The 14,191-nt window shown below is 43.9% G+C and overlaps 2 protein-coding genes across 2 annotated transcripts in view; both read right to left on the reverse strand.

Annotated features, from left to right (window-relative positions):
• Nucleotides 1-1,398: 1,398 nt before the first annotated feature.
• Nucleotides 1,399-10,699, reverse strand: LOC111836006 (protein Wnt-2-like). The gene is made up of 6 exons (XM_023796882.2): nt 10,599-10,699; nt 9,841-10,177; nt 6,876-7,096; nt 5,750-6,027; nt 4,173-4,437; nt 1,399-2,494 (listed from the first exon to the last, which is right to left on the reverse strand). Exons 2-6 carry the CDS (start codon nt 9,936-9,938, stop codon nt 2,271-2,273), a joined length of 1,086 nt encoding a protein of 361 aa, XP_023652650.2. The 5' UTR covers nt 9,939-10,177; nt 10,599-10,699; the 3' UTR covers nt 1,399-2,270.
• Nucleotides 10,700-12,620: 1,921 nt separating this feature from the next.
• The window catches only part of LOC111836007 (cortactin-binding protein 2-like), a 29,477-nt gene continuing 27,906 nt past the window's right edge, over nt 12,621-14,191 (reverse strand). Inside the window, exons 21-23 of the mRNA XM_072709879.1 lie at nt 13,978-14,086; nt 13,703-13,786; nt 12,621-13,490 (exon numbers count right to left, since the gene is read on the reverse strand). Of these exons, the coding sequence (XP_072565980.1) occupies nt 13,242-13,490; nt 13,703-13,786; nt 13,978-14,086 (442 nt within the window). The 3' untranslated portion in view covers nt 12,621-13,241. The remainder of the gene's footprint in view (nt 13,491-13,702; nt 13,787-13,977; nt 14,087-14,191) is intronic.

Here is a 14,191-nt window from a genome sequence, read left to right on the forward strand (position 1 = left end):
GGTGACAAGCCAACATACACCAGCCACTGCAAGGCTTGAACCAGCAACCTTCTGACTACTGGCAGAGTCTTAGCCCGCTGAGTCACTCACCAGTCACACATGTTACAGCAGGATCTTGGAGCAGAAATGGTGAGTCAGGCTGGGAAAATGAGTCTGAGCCACATTTAACAAAGAAACATTTAACAAAGACCAGCTGTAATTAGAACTCTGGACAGATTCTGGTGCAAACTCTCCCGTCCGAACTCAGATTTAAAGAGACGCAGCTGGATCTGGCCCAGAATCAGTTGCTATGTGGGGATTACATGTTTTTTTTTTCTGAGCTGTGCTGATGATAGTGTGTCAGCTAGAGGGACTGAGCACCCCCTTGTGGTTGCACATGTGTTCATTCAGCTGTTTATTAGAATGGAAACTTTTTAGTCTGTATGGTTTTCAACTGTTTCTAAATTCCATAGAGTGATTGGTGCTGCCACATTTCAGTAATGCTTTGTATATGTTTTCTGTAAGACGATTTCTGTCTCTGCAGACAAATGTGCAGAGATATTCCACAAAGCAGAGACAGGACTGTGTCAGTGACTGCCATCTTTTATATGCACACCTCTTTAATACACACTCTGCTGTGTCAGTGTTGTTTAACATACACAACTCCTCCTTACGCCCCCATCATGGAGACGACTCCTCTATACCCGCATCATGGAGACGACCCCTCCATGCCCCCCCCCATGTTTTGTCAGAGGGCATAATGGGAAATGGGGGCCCAGGCTGTGCAATGCCTGCTTGGCTTTGTTTTTTCCCCTTGGGGGGTCAGACCAAGGTTATTTTCGTAAACGAAAACTGAAACTAAGACGAAAACTATTGGTTAAAAAACATTTTCGTAAACTGAAATAAAATTAAAAATTCATAATAACTGAAAAACTAAAACTAAACGAAACTAGCAACAGCTATTAAAAAAATAACTAAAATAAAATAATAATTGCCAAAAAATAGATAATCGTTTTCGTAATTAATAAGCGTTCATCCACTTCGGAAAATCGGACGTGTGTCTGTTTAGTTTAAACTTTAAACCAACAGGCTGCTTTATTTGTGCATCACCTGTAGATGGCGAATGATGCAACTGAGGCTGACAGCGAGATTAGTTAACTGATAGATAAAGAAGACGGACGTGAATGATGGCTGCCGGTAGGAAACGACAGAGTCCTGTTTGGGACTATTTCGAATTCAATTTAGAAACTGGAAAAAGCAAATGCATTGTTATGTTCAACAACACAAACTGTGGTGTTGAAATTAAGGGGAAAAACCCCACAAACCTTAAAGTACATCTCCAAACTAACCATTGTTATGATGTATTCATCTATTTTTTTTCATGCTTTTCTTTTATACTTTTAAGTTGAATTTGTTTGGTTCTTTTTTTGTATCTTAAACCCTTATGTTATTTTTGTTATTCAGAGTTAACCACAGTTAAATGTCAACTGTGCAAACACTAAATGTTGCTGAAATAAATACCTTTCTTTGGTCTGCATACTGGAAGTGTTCTGCTAACTGTGCCAAACTATAATTACTAAAACTAAAACTGAAACTAAATATATAAAAATAAAATAGAAATGTTTTCACAAAATAAAAACGAAACGAAAACTAAGAAAACCATTAATGAAACAAACTAAAACTAAACTAAAATTCATAGCAAATTTGAAAACGATATTAAAATAAAAACGAATTTAAAAATGCAAAACTACAATAACCTTGGGTCAGACTGGGATAAAATAATAGGTAACTTTGAAAATTGATGCCTGTGTATGTATCTGTTTGTTTCGTGCACTTGCAGTGATAGTGAAGCGCAGCTGTAGATTACGTGATGTGACCTCCAAGGGGAATCAGCTGTTCCCACAGCACTGACAGTGTCCTCTGATTCATCTTCTCGTTCATTTCACAAAACATTTAAAGCATGTAGTGCTTCAGCAATAGGCTAAAGTGTATATATACAGAACAGAGGCTGAATCAGGAGGCTCTGGTGTACATGGTGTTTAAGCATTATAAATCACAATGTAAACAGTACTAACAGATACTTTGTCAAAAGGTCTGGACCCTACATCACAGTAGAAACAGTAGAAACATCTCATATATCTGAGGTGAGATCAGACTCGGGTTCAGGTACATCTAGGGTTCTGTTAAACAAGAGTAACCAAGAAATATGTTCTGAACCACAGTGTGGGGAAATTCATTTTCTCATTGTCTTTGGTGGGATGGAGTCCCTGTGGCGACCAAGGTGCTGGGGCTCAGAGGTCATACATGGGGCCCTCTTGGAACTTGCAGGTGTGCACATCCACCAGCTCTTGACAGTCCTTGCAGTGCACGGTGCAGCACCAGTGAAACGTGCACTCACACTGGGACGTGCGGCTGACCCGGGCCGTGTTGTAGCCCCGCCCACAGCACATGACCTCACAGCCGTCGGTGCCCTTCGACGTCCTATTGCAGGCACGCCCTCCAGTGCCCATGGATCCTGAGGGACAAGGACAGAGTCACATCCCCTGAGATCCTTTGCTCCACCAGCCTCGACATTCACATGTGTTTTCATTTCATCATTGTTTAGGAAGAGGTGCCCCTACAGGGTGGATATCACCCTGCATATCTATGGTGTCCTAAGTACATGTAGGGGCATTGCAGGCCTCTCCCATTCTGACAGCTGATATCACATGCTAGAGTGAGCATCCTGGGGTTTCCAGACCGATTTCATGCATGGATGTGAGGAGCACTTCCCCAGAGAGAGCTTCCTGCTTTAATCAGAGGCACACTGACGGGAGATAGGGCCCACTACTGGCTTAAGGTTTACGGCGGAGCGGTGCGATTTACTGATTTCCACTGCCTATATTACGCTGTCATTTAGCCAATCTGCCTGTAAATCGATACCCTGCCACATTTGCGGTTACTGTCTGACATGGCGAATGTGAAATCCCAAGAAGGGGGGAGGTACTTCTCCCCCTTTAATCACTATATTGATATTGGTTGGGAGCTACTTTACCATTACGGAAGATTGAGTGGGAAAGAAAATTTATCTTGTGTTGTTTTTACCTGATACGTTAATGGGTTTTGGTTGTGAAAGGGGGTCACACACCAGGAGAAACTCACGTCCCACAACAAACTAGCTTGAGTTAGACAGTCATATAAACAGGCTGCTCTTATGTTGTTGAGTGAAGCACTGGAGATTAAACTGCTAAACATACAACAAAGAAGCAGGAATGTGTAAATCATGCTGGCAGTGGATTGCTATCTGTATTGTAATAATACTCCATTTGCTTGAGCAGCTTGACCATAATATTTTACTATTAGCATATGGAAAAAATGTCACTACAACACTAAATGCAGAAAATTAGCCATGATAATTGAAATGTATGGATACAAATATCTCATTTAATGTTTAGTGGATGATAAAGGGTAAAAAATATCAGATTGGTATCAGTATCGGCAGATGCTCAAAATCTTTATATCAGTATTAGGATCGGAGCAGAAAAAATGGCACTGTGCCGTTTGTAATTTAAAGGCTGTTTAGAAACAACAGGAAGCTGCATTTTTGCGGTTGTTCCTGAAATCAATGGGGTTAAATTCTGTCCTCGCTGGAGGTGCAATGGGCTCAATCTTCTGAAAGGGACTCATTTTCAGACATGATCTTCTTATAGAAATATTCCTGCCTCCAGACTGACTGTGAAGAAGTTCCAGAAGCCCCCAGGTGTTGGGGTGGGGGTGATTTACAGCAGCCTGTAAGGGATTGGGTTACAGCCCCCTGATTTGCTCGTGTCCTGAAGCTGCAGGGTGTGTAATGTGTCTTAAACATGTAGTCAACTGATACCTCTGAGTGTCCCCAGCTGCTTGACATGTATCATTCTGCTGGCCCACGCTTACTCAACAGAATTCGGAGGGGGTGGGCATTCATCCCAGTTTAGGATTGTTTATGGTTATATGGGTAACAGTTTAGTTATTGAGTTATATGTGAGGTTTTTTCATTCCCCAGTAACTTTCACAGAATGGCATTGTTTGATGATAATCACTTTGTTTCTAAAGTCAGTTTATGGCTAACCCTAACCCTAACCCTAACCCTAACCATAACCCCTGCCTTTAGTATCGTATGTTCAGCTCACGGCACCCAGATTCAGGCTCAGATGTACAGTCTCTTCCATACTCACCGGATTCAGGCTCCCGGATGCAGTAGTCTGGAGACGTCTCCATGTACACCAGCTCGTTCTTGGTGAGGTTTCCGAAGCTCTCGTGGGCACGGGTGAACCTGGTGCCATACTGGTTCATCACCACCTGGATGGCTCCGTCATACTTCCTGTGCAGGTAATCCCCAGTCCGCCGGAAGTCCCTGAGCGCCATCCAGCATGTCCGGACTGCACAGGACCCGCTGACACCGTGGCACTTACATTCCTGGCTCATGGAGCACCTTACCGCCTGTCAACATAAGGAGCGCAAAGGGATTAAGATGAGGAAGCAAAAGGGGAGAAAGGGGAGACTAGAAGGGGAGGTGAAGGGGATGAGGTGGGAAGAAGAAGGGGAGGTGAAGGGGATGAGGTGGGAAGAAGAAGGGGAGGTGAAGGGGATGAGATGGGAACAAGAAGGGGAAGCGAAGGGGATGAGATGGGAACAAGAAGGGTAAGTGAAGGGAATGAGATGGGAACAAGAAGGGGAAGCGAAGGGAGCAAAAAGAGGACGAGAAGGGGGTGTGAAGGGAACAAGAAGGGGCAGCAAAGGGGTCGAAAATTGGACATTTTTTCCCCCCAGCCCATTCTCTGTAAACCCCAGAGATGGCTGTGCATGAAAATCCAGTAGATCGGCTCGTCTGACACCAACAACCATGCCACATTGAAAGTCACTTAAATCACCTTTCTTCCCCATTCTGGTGATTGAACATTAACTGAAGCTCCTGATCTTTATCTGCATGATTTAATACACTGTACTGCTGACATATGATTAGCTGATTAGATATTTGTTTCAACAAGCAGTTGAACAGGTGTACCTAATAAAGTGGCCAGTGTGTATGTTTACATTGCACTGTATTTGGGTATTTATTTTATAACTGTACCCATATTTATTGTCTTACTTACGTAGCTACATTTTGATGTGTGTTTAGTGTTTAATGGTGCCAGGAGGACACACACAGCCAGGTTTCCACTTCAGAGTGTAACTGACGGCTTACTGCGGCCATGACCATAAACCCCTGGAACTCAAAAGCCTCTCAACTCGACCAATGTGGACCTTCAACAGGTTGGTTGAGAAAAACTTGACCGAAAACTCAGAATACAACAAAACAAAACGGCTGGTAAAACATGTACGGATGGAGACGCGTCTCCCCTTCCGAACGATAAGCCTCCATCCCCACCTACCACTGCCAGTATGCCATCAGCTCACCTCAATACAGGTAAAGTGATGATAAATGGTCATTTATTTCATACTTATTGCTTTTGTATGAGTGTTTTTTCTTGTGTGCAGTAAAATAAATAGCAATCATTTGGGGGTCTGGAATAGATTAAATTCATGTACATTATTTCTTATAGGGAAAATTGACTTGACCTCAACCAAATCGCAACTCAATTAGCCTTCTGGAACAAATTAAGTTTGTGTTTCAAGGTAACATTGTATCTTGAATGCCTGTCAGATTCCCAGACTGGTCATGGACTGATCCAATCTCACCCTGCAGATGGCCACAAGTGTATTTCAGCCGGACTGTAAGTGACATATTCCCACGTGTGGGTGGTTCCGGTACCTTCCGTCCGACCCGGTTGTTGTGCAAGTTCATCAGCGCCCTGGCATCCCGCTGCTTCCCCTCCTGAGCGTCGATGAAGGCCCGGGCGAAGCTGACAGCGAAGTTGATGTTGTCACTGCAGCCACCCCAGCTGAAGGACCCTTGGCTGTCCGAGGAGATACCCGTCTTATGCGGGTCACAGGAGCAGGTGTCCAGCTCCCCCTGACTGCAGGCCCTGGCGAGCGTGTGCACCATCCCCGCAGAGGAGACAGCATACATGAAGGCCACCTCACGCGTGTCTGCGGGTCCGAGAACCCCCCCCCCACATCAGTGTCTTGGCCCCTCCTCTGCTGTTTTTTCGCAGTTTATCACACAGCCTGTTGTTGTGGTTCTGCCGCTTTACAATGTCCTTTAAATAGCATGATCAAACAGATGGGTCGATTTCAATCACTCATCTTAAAGCTCTTTGCTGCCAGTTCATGGTACTTCATTTTCAAGCAGATAAATGAATCAAATGCTCAGTACCTGCAATGGCAGATTCCTGGCTGCTCTGCTGATGAAACAGATATGCTTACCTGATCAAAGGCTTTTCTGCAAGTGTGCGTGTGTGTCAGTGTGTGTGCATGCGGGTGTGTGCATACAACAGGATTCTCAAAAGATCAAAGCTCAGACACAGTCTTTTCTTAATTATACCACAAAATCCTCCCGTTCCATAGAAATTAGCCTTCCATGGTATGTCAGTGCAGTCCAGCTAATTTAATGCTTAGTGCAACGCGATGGGAATCACGGCGCCACTCTGGGAGGTCCAAGGTCCAAATGCTGAGAAACCAGACTAAATGCTAATTAAACATGTTCATTCATACATTTCAATAATTTTAAAATAGGCTAAGAGTCAATTCCGCTTTGAATTCATTTTTTGTGGGGCTATCTGTGCTTTGTACACATGAGTAATCATTTGGTTGATGAGGCAGAATGAGAGTCCGGGCTTCCCTGGCACCTCCAGAGCCCTGACGTGACAGGGCGGCAGGCTCACCGAGGGGCGGCAGACTCACCGCGGGGCGGCAGGCTCACCGAGGGGCGGCAGGCTCACCGCGGGGCGGCAGGCTCACCGAGGGGCGGCAGGCTCACCGCGGGGCGGCAGACTCACCGCGGGGCGGCAGGCGCCGGTAGCTGCCTTGCTCCCGGGCCACGGCGCTGCAGTCCCAGCGTTGATGCCGGAACTGCTCTTTACACTCGTCCATCCAGTCCTTAATGCCGGCTCCGATGACCAGCATCACTGAGGGATGCTGACGGCACAGCTGCCGCTGACGGGGCGCCAACCTCGGGATGTTATCACACATGACCTGCGAGCCCAGGGAGTGCATGTACCTGCCCGGGGGGGTGGAAGCATGCCGGCCAGTCCGAGTGTTAAAATGTTTTACAATTAAGTTTTAATTAATTTCAATAAAATAAATGTTTTAAAAAGCATTTTAAAATACTTGCACTCATATTCATTGCTTGTCTTAGACCTATGGGTTTAGTGCTGTATGCAGTGTTTATATGTTTAAATGTAGGGGAGACCGCAGATGATTGTAACATGGGTTAGTTGTAACAGTCGATTTCTCAAATCAGGAGCGAGGTACAAATCACACTCTGCACACGCTCAGTTTAGTCTTTATTTCACATGTGACGAAGGAGGACCCTGTAACAGACACACTCAGATTTGTAAGGAAAAGGGAATTTTGAGGCAAAAGTATTTTTGACTTTTAAATTAATTTTTATTTGAATTTATTTTTGTGATAGCACTGCAAGCTTTGTACTTAAATTATTTAAACAAATAATTTTTAGCACATGACTTATACAAGTGCTAATGTAGCTTCTTCATGGCTGCCAAAGTCTGGGATTGTTGTAATGGCATTTCTCCAACTGCCCATCCGGCCGCTCCTCAAGCCCAGGAAATGTCTGCATTGTGTCTGTGAAGATTCTCAGTTATACAGGTCATGGTTCTCCCAAGAAAAGTTATTCAGGGCAACTGGACTTTAGTTCTTTGAAAATGTTTCACCCTTCAATCCAGAGGGCTTTCTCAATTCTGACTGACCGGTTAGAGTAGCAGAGCTCTGAGCTCGTTCTCAGGGATCATACCCAGCCACTGGTTCGGGTATGTGGATGATACCTGGGTCAAAATAAAAACACGAGGTGGAGAATTTCACCATACACATCAACGCTGTGGGCATTAACATCACATTCACTCAAGAAGATGTCAAAGACAATAGCTTGGCCATCTTGGACTGTGCGGTACACATGGAGGAGGACAGGACCCTCAACACTGAAGTGTACAGGAAACCCACACATACTGACCAGTATTTGCTGTTTGACTCTCACCACCCGCTGGAACACAAACTGGGAGTAATCAGAACCCTACACTATCGGGCAAAACATATTCCCACTAAAACAGAGGGAAAGGAGAAGGAACACAAACATATGAAGGAGTCCCTCAAAACATGTGGATATCCTAACTGGGAATCTATGAGAAGAGGGAATAAGAGCAATGCTACAATTGACAGGGAAGTGAACAAACGTAAGAGCGTTATCATCCCTTATGTTGCAGGGGTGGCTGAAAAGCTCAGGAGGATTTTCAACAAACATGGCATCCCTGTACATTTCAAACCAGGCAACACTCTGAGACAGAAACTGGTCCACCCTAAAGACAAAACACCCAGACACACACAGAGCAGCGTAGTACAGTATATGCAGTTCAGTGCAGTGAAGAATGGTTTCTCCTATGTACAGATCTGTACAAACAGCAGCTCCATAAATGCATGGCACAACACAGAAGAGCCAGCTCATCAGGACAAGACTCAGCAGTTCACCCACATCTGAAAGACAATGGACGCTCCTTTGAAGACCAGGACGTTTAGATTCTTGACCGGCAGGCTGACTGGTTCAAACGAGGTGTGAGAGAAGCAATTTACTGCAAGATTAACCGACCCTCGTCAAACAGAGGAGGCGGCCTTAGGCGTAATTTATCACCCACTTACAATGCTGTTCTTTCAACTCTACCCAGACGGTCACACAGTCGTTCACACCTTGGCCCAGGTGGTCACAGTGACATACATGAAAGCCAGGGGACACAACAATCCACAGGTGACCATCGAGTATTAACGACTTGAGGGCTCCGCAGGATTTATAATCCTGCTACTCTAACCAGTCAGTCAGAATTGAGAAAGCCCTCTGGATTGAAGGGTGAAACGTTTTCAAAGAACTAAATAAGTCCAGTTGCCCTGAATAACCTTTCTTGGGATAATTCTGCATTGTGTGTATGAAGCATTTCAAAGTCAAAGGAAAATTGGGTGAAATGCAGATACCAGGGTTGGGAAACCTGATTCATGTATGTTCGGGTTTTTGGGATCAATCAGTCAATAATAAATCAGAGGTTCTCAGCTCCAGTCCTGAGGACACCCTATTATTGGCTGACTGAGAGGCCATCCCAAAAACCCACACCAGCTCTCTGTGGATCAGGTTCTCCACCCCTGGCATAGACTGTCCAAGGTGGGTCTATAAAGCCTGCAGACCAGGAGGAGCTCAATACAGCTGTCAGCAGTGTGATTCTGATGGTGACTAACATCACACACACACACTATGCATATGCATACATACCCACAAATTTTGTTGAACAAATAAATGATGATAATAATAATAATAATAATAATAATAATAATAATCTTACATCATTTCTAATGTTACATTTAACCCAGGGCTATGTTACAGCTATTACTGAATATGGAGTAAAACGTAACATTTCACTCAGTGTGTCTGAGGCTAAACCATTCATTGTCTGTTTGTGACACAGAAATAAAACCCGTAGCGTTTAATAGAACACAAATGCAGTTTTTTTTTTTTTTTTTTATCAAATTTTGAATGCGATTCCTTAAAACAGCTCCGAGGTACAGTCAAAAATGTAAATATATATATATATATATTTTTTTAATAAAAAACGTTACAACCATCCCCGGTATTCCCTATACTTAAAGGTCAGGAATTCTGCTGCTCGTTGCCTTCATGATAAATACTTCGCTTGATCGTCACTTCAACTGCAGTTAACTTCAACTGAAGCAAAGAAGTTTTAGACTCACCACCAAGACGCAGCGATCCCCGGAGTGAAGCAGCAAATGAGCGCCGGCAGGTAAACGCAGATCCGGCTGGGCGGCGCGTCCATGCCCCACGGAGCCATGTAGCGTTAAGACGCATTAAAGCCAAAATCCCTGCGCTCTTATGAAAAGCGGAGATGCCGTGAGGATGTAGAGGGGCATCGCAGACGTCTGCTCACACGAAGTGTGTCTGCCGGTACCTGTCCAGGGACTGATATGCCGGGGCGCCGCCCCTGAAGCGCATCTGTACCTCGCCTGGAAAGCGGCCAGATCATGGGAAGATACCTCCAGGCAGGCTCTACCGTAGTAATCGGCCGCTAACCTTAAATCAGATGATATATGGGGAAATATGGTTGGATGATCGCAGCCATTTCACCCGTAAGACCGTCACGTCTCCTCTCATCTGTCCCACCTTTGATCTCCATTTAGCGGTTTAATACAGGGTTGCTCTTTCTTCTCGGATCCGGTAAATTATCTAATCGGATTTCAGGGATCATCGCGGTGGATGAAAAGGTTACAGCGCTCCCAGACGCCTGCTTCGAGGGTAGTCGTTATTACTTTACACAAAAGTAATAAAGTAACTCTATATTAATAGTAAATTAACTTTTAAGTAGCCTACTATGGCTATGAATAAATATTGAACCGTACGTTCAGTGTTTATACGTGCTACAACAAGCTCCGTTTTAGCAAGCCGAAATATTTATAGGACATGACTATTACCTGCACATTAAGTGGACTATTACCTGCACATTCCAATGAGGAGTTTGTGATGGACGACAGTTTGATGAGGGAAGCTATACCTATCGAAGTCTTGTTATTTATTTATTTCCCCTCAAAGTGTCTGTGTGCGGGGAGAGATCACGGTTAAGTCTCGGTTATATACCTGTAGTCGCTGTTGGCTGATTACCAGGCTAACTGCACCTGTTTGTACAGAGATAAACTTCACTGATTTTTCCCGAACCCTTGGGCTGATTGAGTCTTCAACCAGCTGCTCAAGGTCCGTTTTGATACAAAATAACCCCATTTTCTCCTTGACCTTACAAAGTACAACCGTGAGCTTCCCATTTGTCTTTTGCTCTGAGGGTGAACTGGTGCACAGTTGTGCGTTTGTTCAGTTATATTATAATCTTTGATTTTAGTTGGGATTAACATACATAACCATATGGATACATACCCATAAATTTTGTTGAACTTGAAATTTTTTGGCATAATTTATAATGTTACTGTTTGGGCGATCTTTATGAGAGCCTAAAATAGGGAGGCCTGTCTGACTCGCCTTCTATCCTTTAGGAAAGCCAGTCCGTATTTCCTTGTCAAAACCTTATTTATTTCATTATTCGCTATCATACAAAAACAATAAAACAAGGCACAGGACATAGAATCGCGAGCACCACCCAATGTAGGCGGTCAAGAGAAATGGTGACTCCCATATTCACCCCCTCTCCCAGGCCATTAGTGAGTGCTCAGGTAAAATCACAATTCAGTGCGCCTAACACTATGTGATGCACACGCTGACTGTAAAACAGCGAAAGCAAGCGCAACATGAATCAGAATCCAACATCCCGGCCCCTAATTATTACCTACAATAATAATTATTACATGTGAACAAACACTAACATCACATCATCAAATCAATTAACCAAACATTAATAGTCCAATTTTAATATCTTTAATTACGTCCTCTTCTCTAGGCCAGAGATTACTAGCACATAGCCTAGGATGAGAGTGATCTTTACCACCACTCTTTCCACCCTCCTTGAAAATAAGTCAGTCAAGTCAGAATCGAGTCAAGCCTCCTCAACTTCTTAAAGAAGACAAATCTTTGTGATAGGCCTGTCTAAACAGCTAATCTGAGTCTTGATCTTGACTCATCTCATAAAACCTTTGTTGTCCGCAACAACCTCCATGATTCTTCCCATGATCCAAGAATTCCAAGGGGCTGAATCGTCCACAATCAACACAATATCCCCAGGAAGAAAATTGCACTGGACATTTGGCCATTTCTGACGTGCCTGAAGCTGTGGCAGATACTCTTTGACCCATCTCTTCCAGAATAAATCTGACATATATTGAACTTGTCTCCACCTCTGATGAGAGTAGATGTCATCTTTGCAAAACATTCCTGGAGGCAATGTTGGATGAGACTTAAGAAGCAATAAGTGATTAGGAGTTAAAGCTTCAGGATCATTTAGATCTGTAGATGCCATAGCGCAATATGAATCAGACTCCAACAGTTACATTTAACCCAGGGCTATGATACAACTATCACTGACTATGGGGTAAATTGTAACATTTCACTCAATGTATTTGAGGCTTAATCATTCATTGTCTGAGATACAGACACCTGTGCCATTTAATAGAAGACATATGTAGGTAGTTTGTATAAAATTTTGAATGCGGTTCCATAAAATGGCGATTCCTGCGGTGTTCCCCAGTTTAGGCTGCAGACTCACCAGGACTCTGTACTGGATAAGCAGGTATGGAAGATGGGTGGATGCTAAGCTCAGTGGGCTTGAAAGCTGAGGACATCCTGAAGGCAATAACGCCATCTTTATTGATAAGCCAGAGCCCTTTCAACAGGACTCAAAAGTATGACTCCTGTAATAGACGATCCCTAATATGCTTGATTGTGTAAGTAAATTAAGTACAGTCACCCATGGTATAGGGCTTTTTTGACATTCTTAGTAAAAAGGAAATATCCATAAAGTTTCTTTTTTTTGCTGTTGAGTAGTTTATTTTGTCACAAAAATGGGTCAAGACGGTAGTTAGATTTTAGTTGTTACACTTCACCAGCACATTTATTTACATGTTAGGTGACAAAATTTCAACACAATACAAGCCAAAAAAAAAAGAGAGTGAAATTTCCATATATAAAATACACTTCAATGCAATATGCCCCAGCCAGACGTATTTTCGATTTACCCAGGCAATGTGTATCTCTGTGTGAATATTTTAGTTTCTTTTACAAAAGGCTCACTGCTGAAAGTGTTCCGGTATTTGCAGTTTTACCACATCCTTTTCACTTTGAAACAAGTGAATTTATTTTACAAAATAATGATTTTTTTTTTCCCTGTACAAATAATACCATGGACACTATAGTAAAAAGTCCCTATTTGCTAATTTGGCTATAGTCGGTGAAACCCTGCCCCACTGAGCTCATTAACTAATCACATTGGAACAGTGAAACATGATTTAAAGGCCACTCTGGTATCACCGGAAAGCATTTTACCCAAACAGCCAAAGTGTTTCATTTACAAAAGCCAAGTACCCTGACGTTTGAGCGAGTTATGGTCCCCGAGTACATAAAGCAACAATACTGCACAATGATAGTTCTAGAACAGAGACAGCACAGCTGTGCTTCTGTACAGGCTAAACACGCTGGGGGTCTAGGTGCCACTGTCGGCGTTTTCATGCAGGATCCATATCTCCTCATTTGATCGGTCATTGCCATTGCTGGTTGGTATCTGCCTCATTCTGCTGCTGGCTCGGGGGACGCCCTGTGTCCTGGGGACGCCCTGTGTCCGCTGTGAACCTCTGCTGCCGGGAACGGGCAGCTGGGATTTGGGCCTCGTCATGCGACTCTCACTGGAGGCGGGTTTGCTGGAGGTGGTTCTGTCTGGGTGAGACCTGCCAGCCTGTCAGAGAGTGAAAATGGAAGCATTTCTGTTCAAGCGTCAGGCAAACTATGTGTACAGGACATGAAATTAGAGACTGTGCTACACTTTAGACAGTACAATAGGATGGATCTTTGGCATTAGATAGTGCAGTACGATGGATGGATGTAGACATTAGCAATATTTAAGACAAACACGCTGTGAGGATTGGGTTTTAGCGTATAGGGTCTCACCCGCTGGCTCTGAGTCTGGATGGCTTTCTCCTTTTTCGTTTGTCCAACAGGAAACATGATGAAATCATCTCTGGAGCGAGTTATCTGAAACAGTTTCCATAGCATCAGGCTCTTCAATTTACTGTAGGGTTATTATTATTATTATTACTACTATTATTATTATGAAGTGGCTGTATTTTTAATCAGCCAGACCTGAGCAGAACCCTACAGATCCATCTCAGATGGACTACGCAAACCACAACTGAAGCTGCAGATGATGCCGGAAATGACATCACCTTGCGAATGTCTGGCTCAGACCGGCTAGAGCACAGAGAGCGCAGCTCCTGCATCAGGTCAGACTCATCATCAGAATCCATGCAGAGCAGTACTGGCCCATCTAAGCCCCTGTGGAGACGTATTCACACCAACAAGTGGTCAGGCACGTTGTCCTTGCAGATGAGGCCTTTGCTGCCCTCTTGTGGCCTGCTGAGGTACGTTGACCTTATAGAT

The sequence above is a fragment of the Paramormyrops kingsleyae genome, chromosome 3 (assembly GCF_048594095.1).
Source record: "Paramormyrops kingsleyae isolate MSU_618 chromosome 3, PKINGS_0.4, whole genome shotgun sequence".
Lineage (NCBI taxonomy): Eukaryota > Metazoa > Chordata > Actinopteri > Osteoglossiformes > Mormyridae > Paramormyrops > Paramormyrops kingsleyae.

Excerpts from the sequence above, each read along its gene's own strand:
- LOC111836006 (XM_023796882.2), bottom strand. The coding sequence starts at position 9,938 with ATGGCTCCGTGGGGCATGGACGCGCCGCCCAGCCGGATCTGCGTTTAC. Across the intron at positions 7,097-9,840 it reads GGGATCGCTGCGTCTTGGTG|GTACATGCACTCCCTGGGCT; the intron begins GTGAGTCTAAAA and ends CCCCCCGGGCAG. Across the intron at positions 2,495-4,172 it reads CATCCGGGAGCCTGAATCCG|GATCCATGGGCACTGGAGGG; the intron begins GTGAGTATGGAA and ends CTTGTCCCTCAG.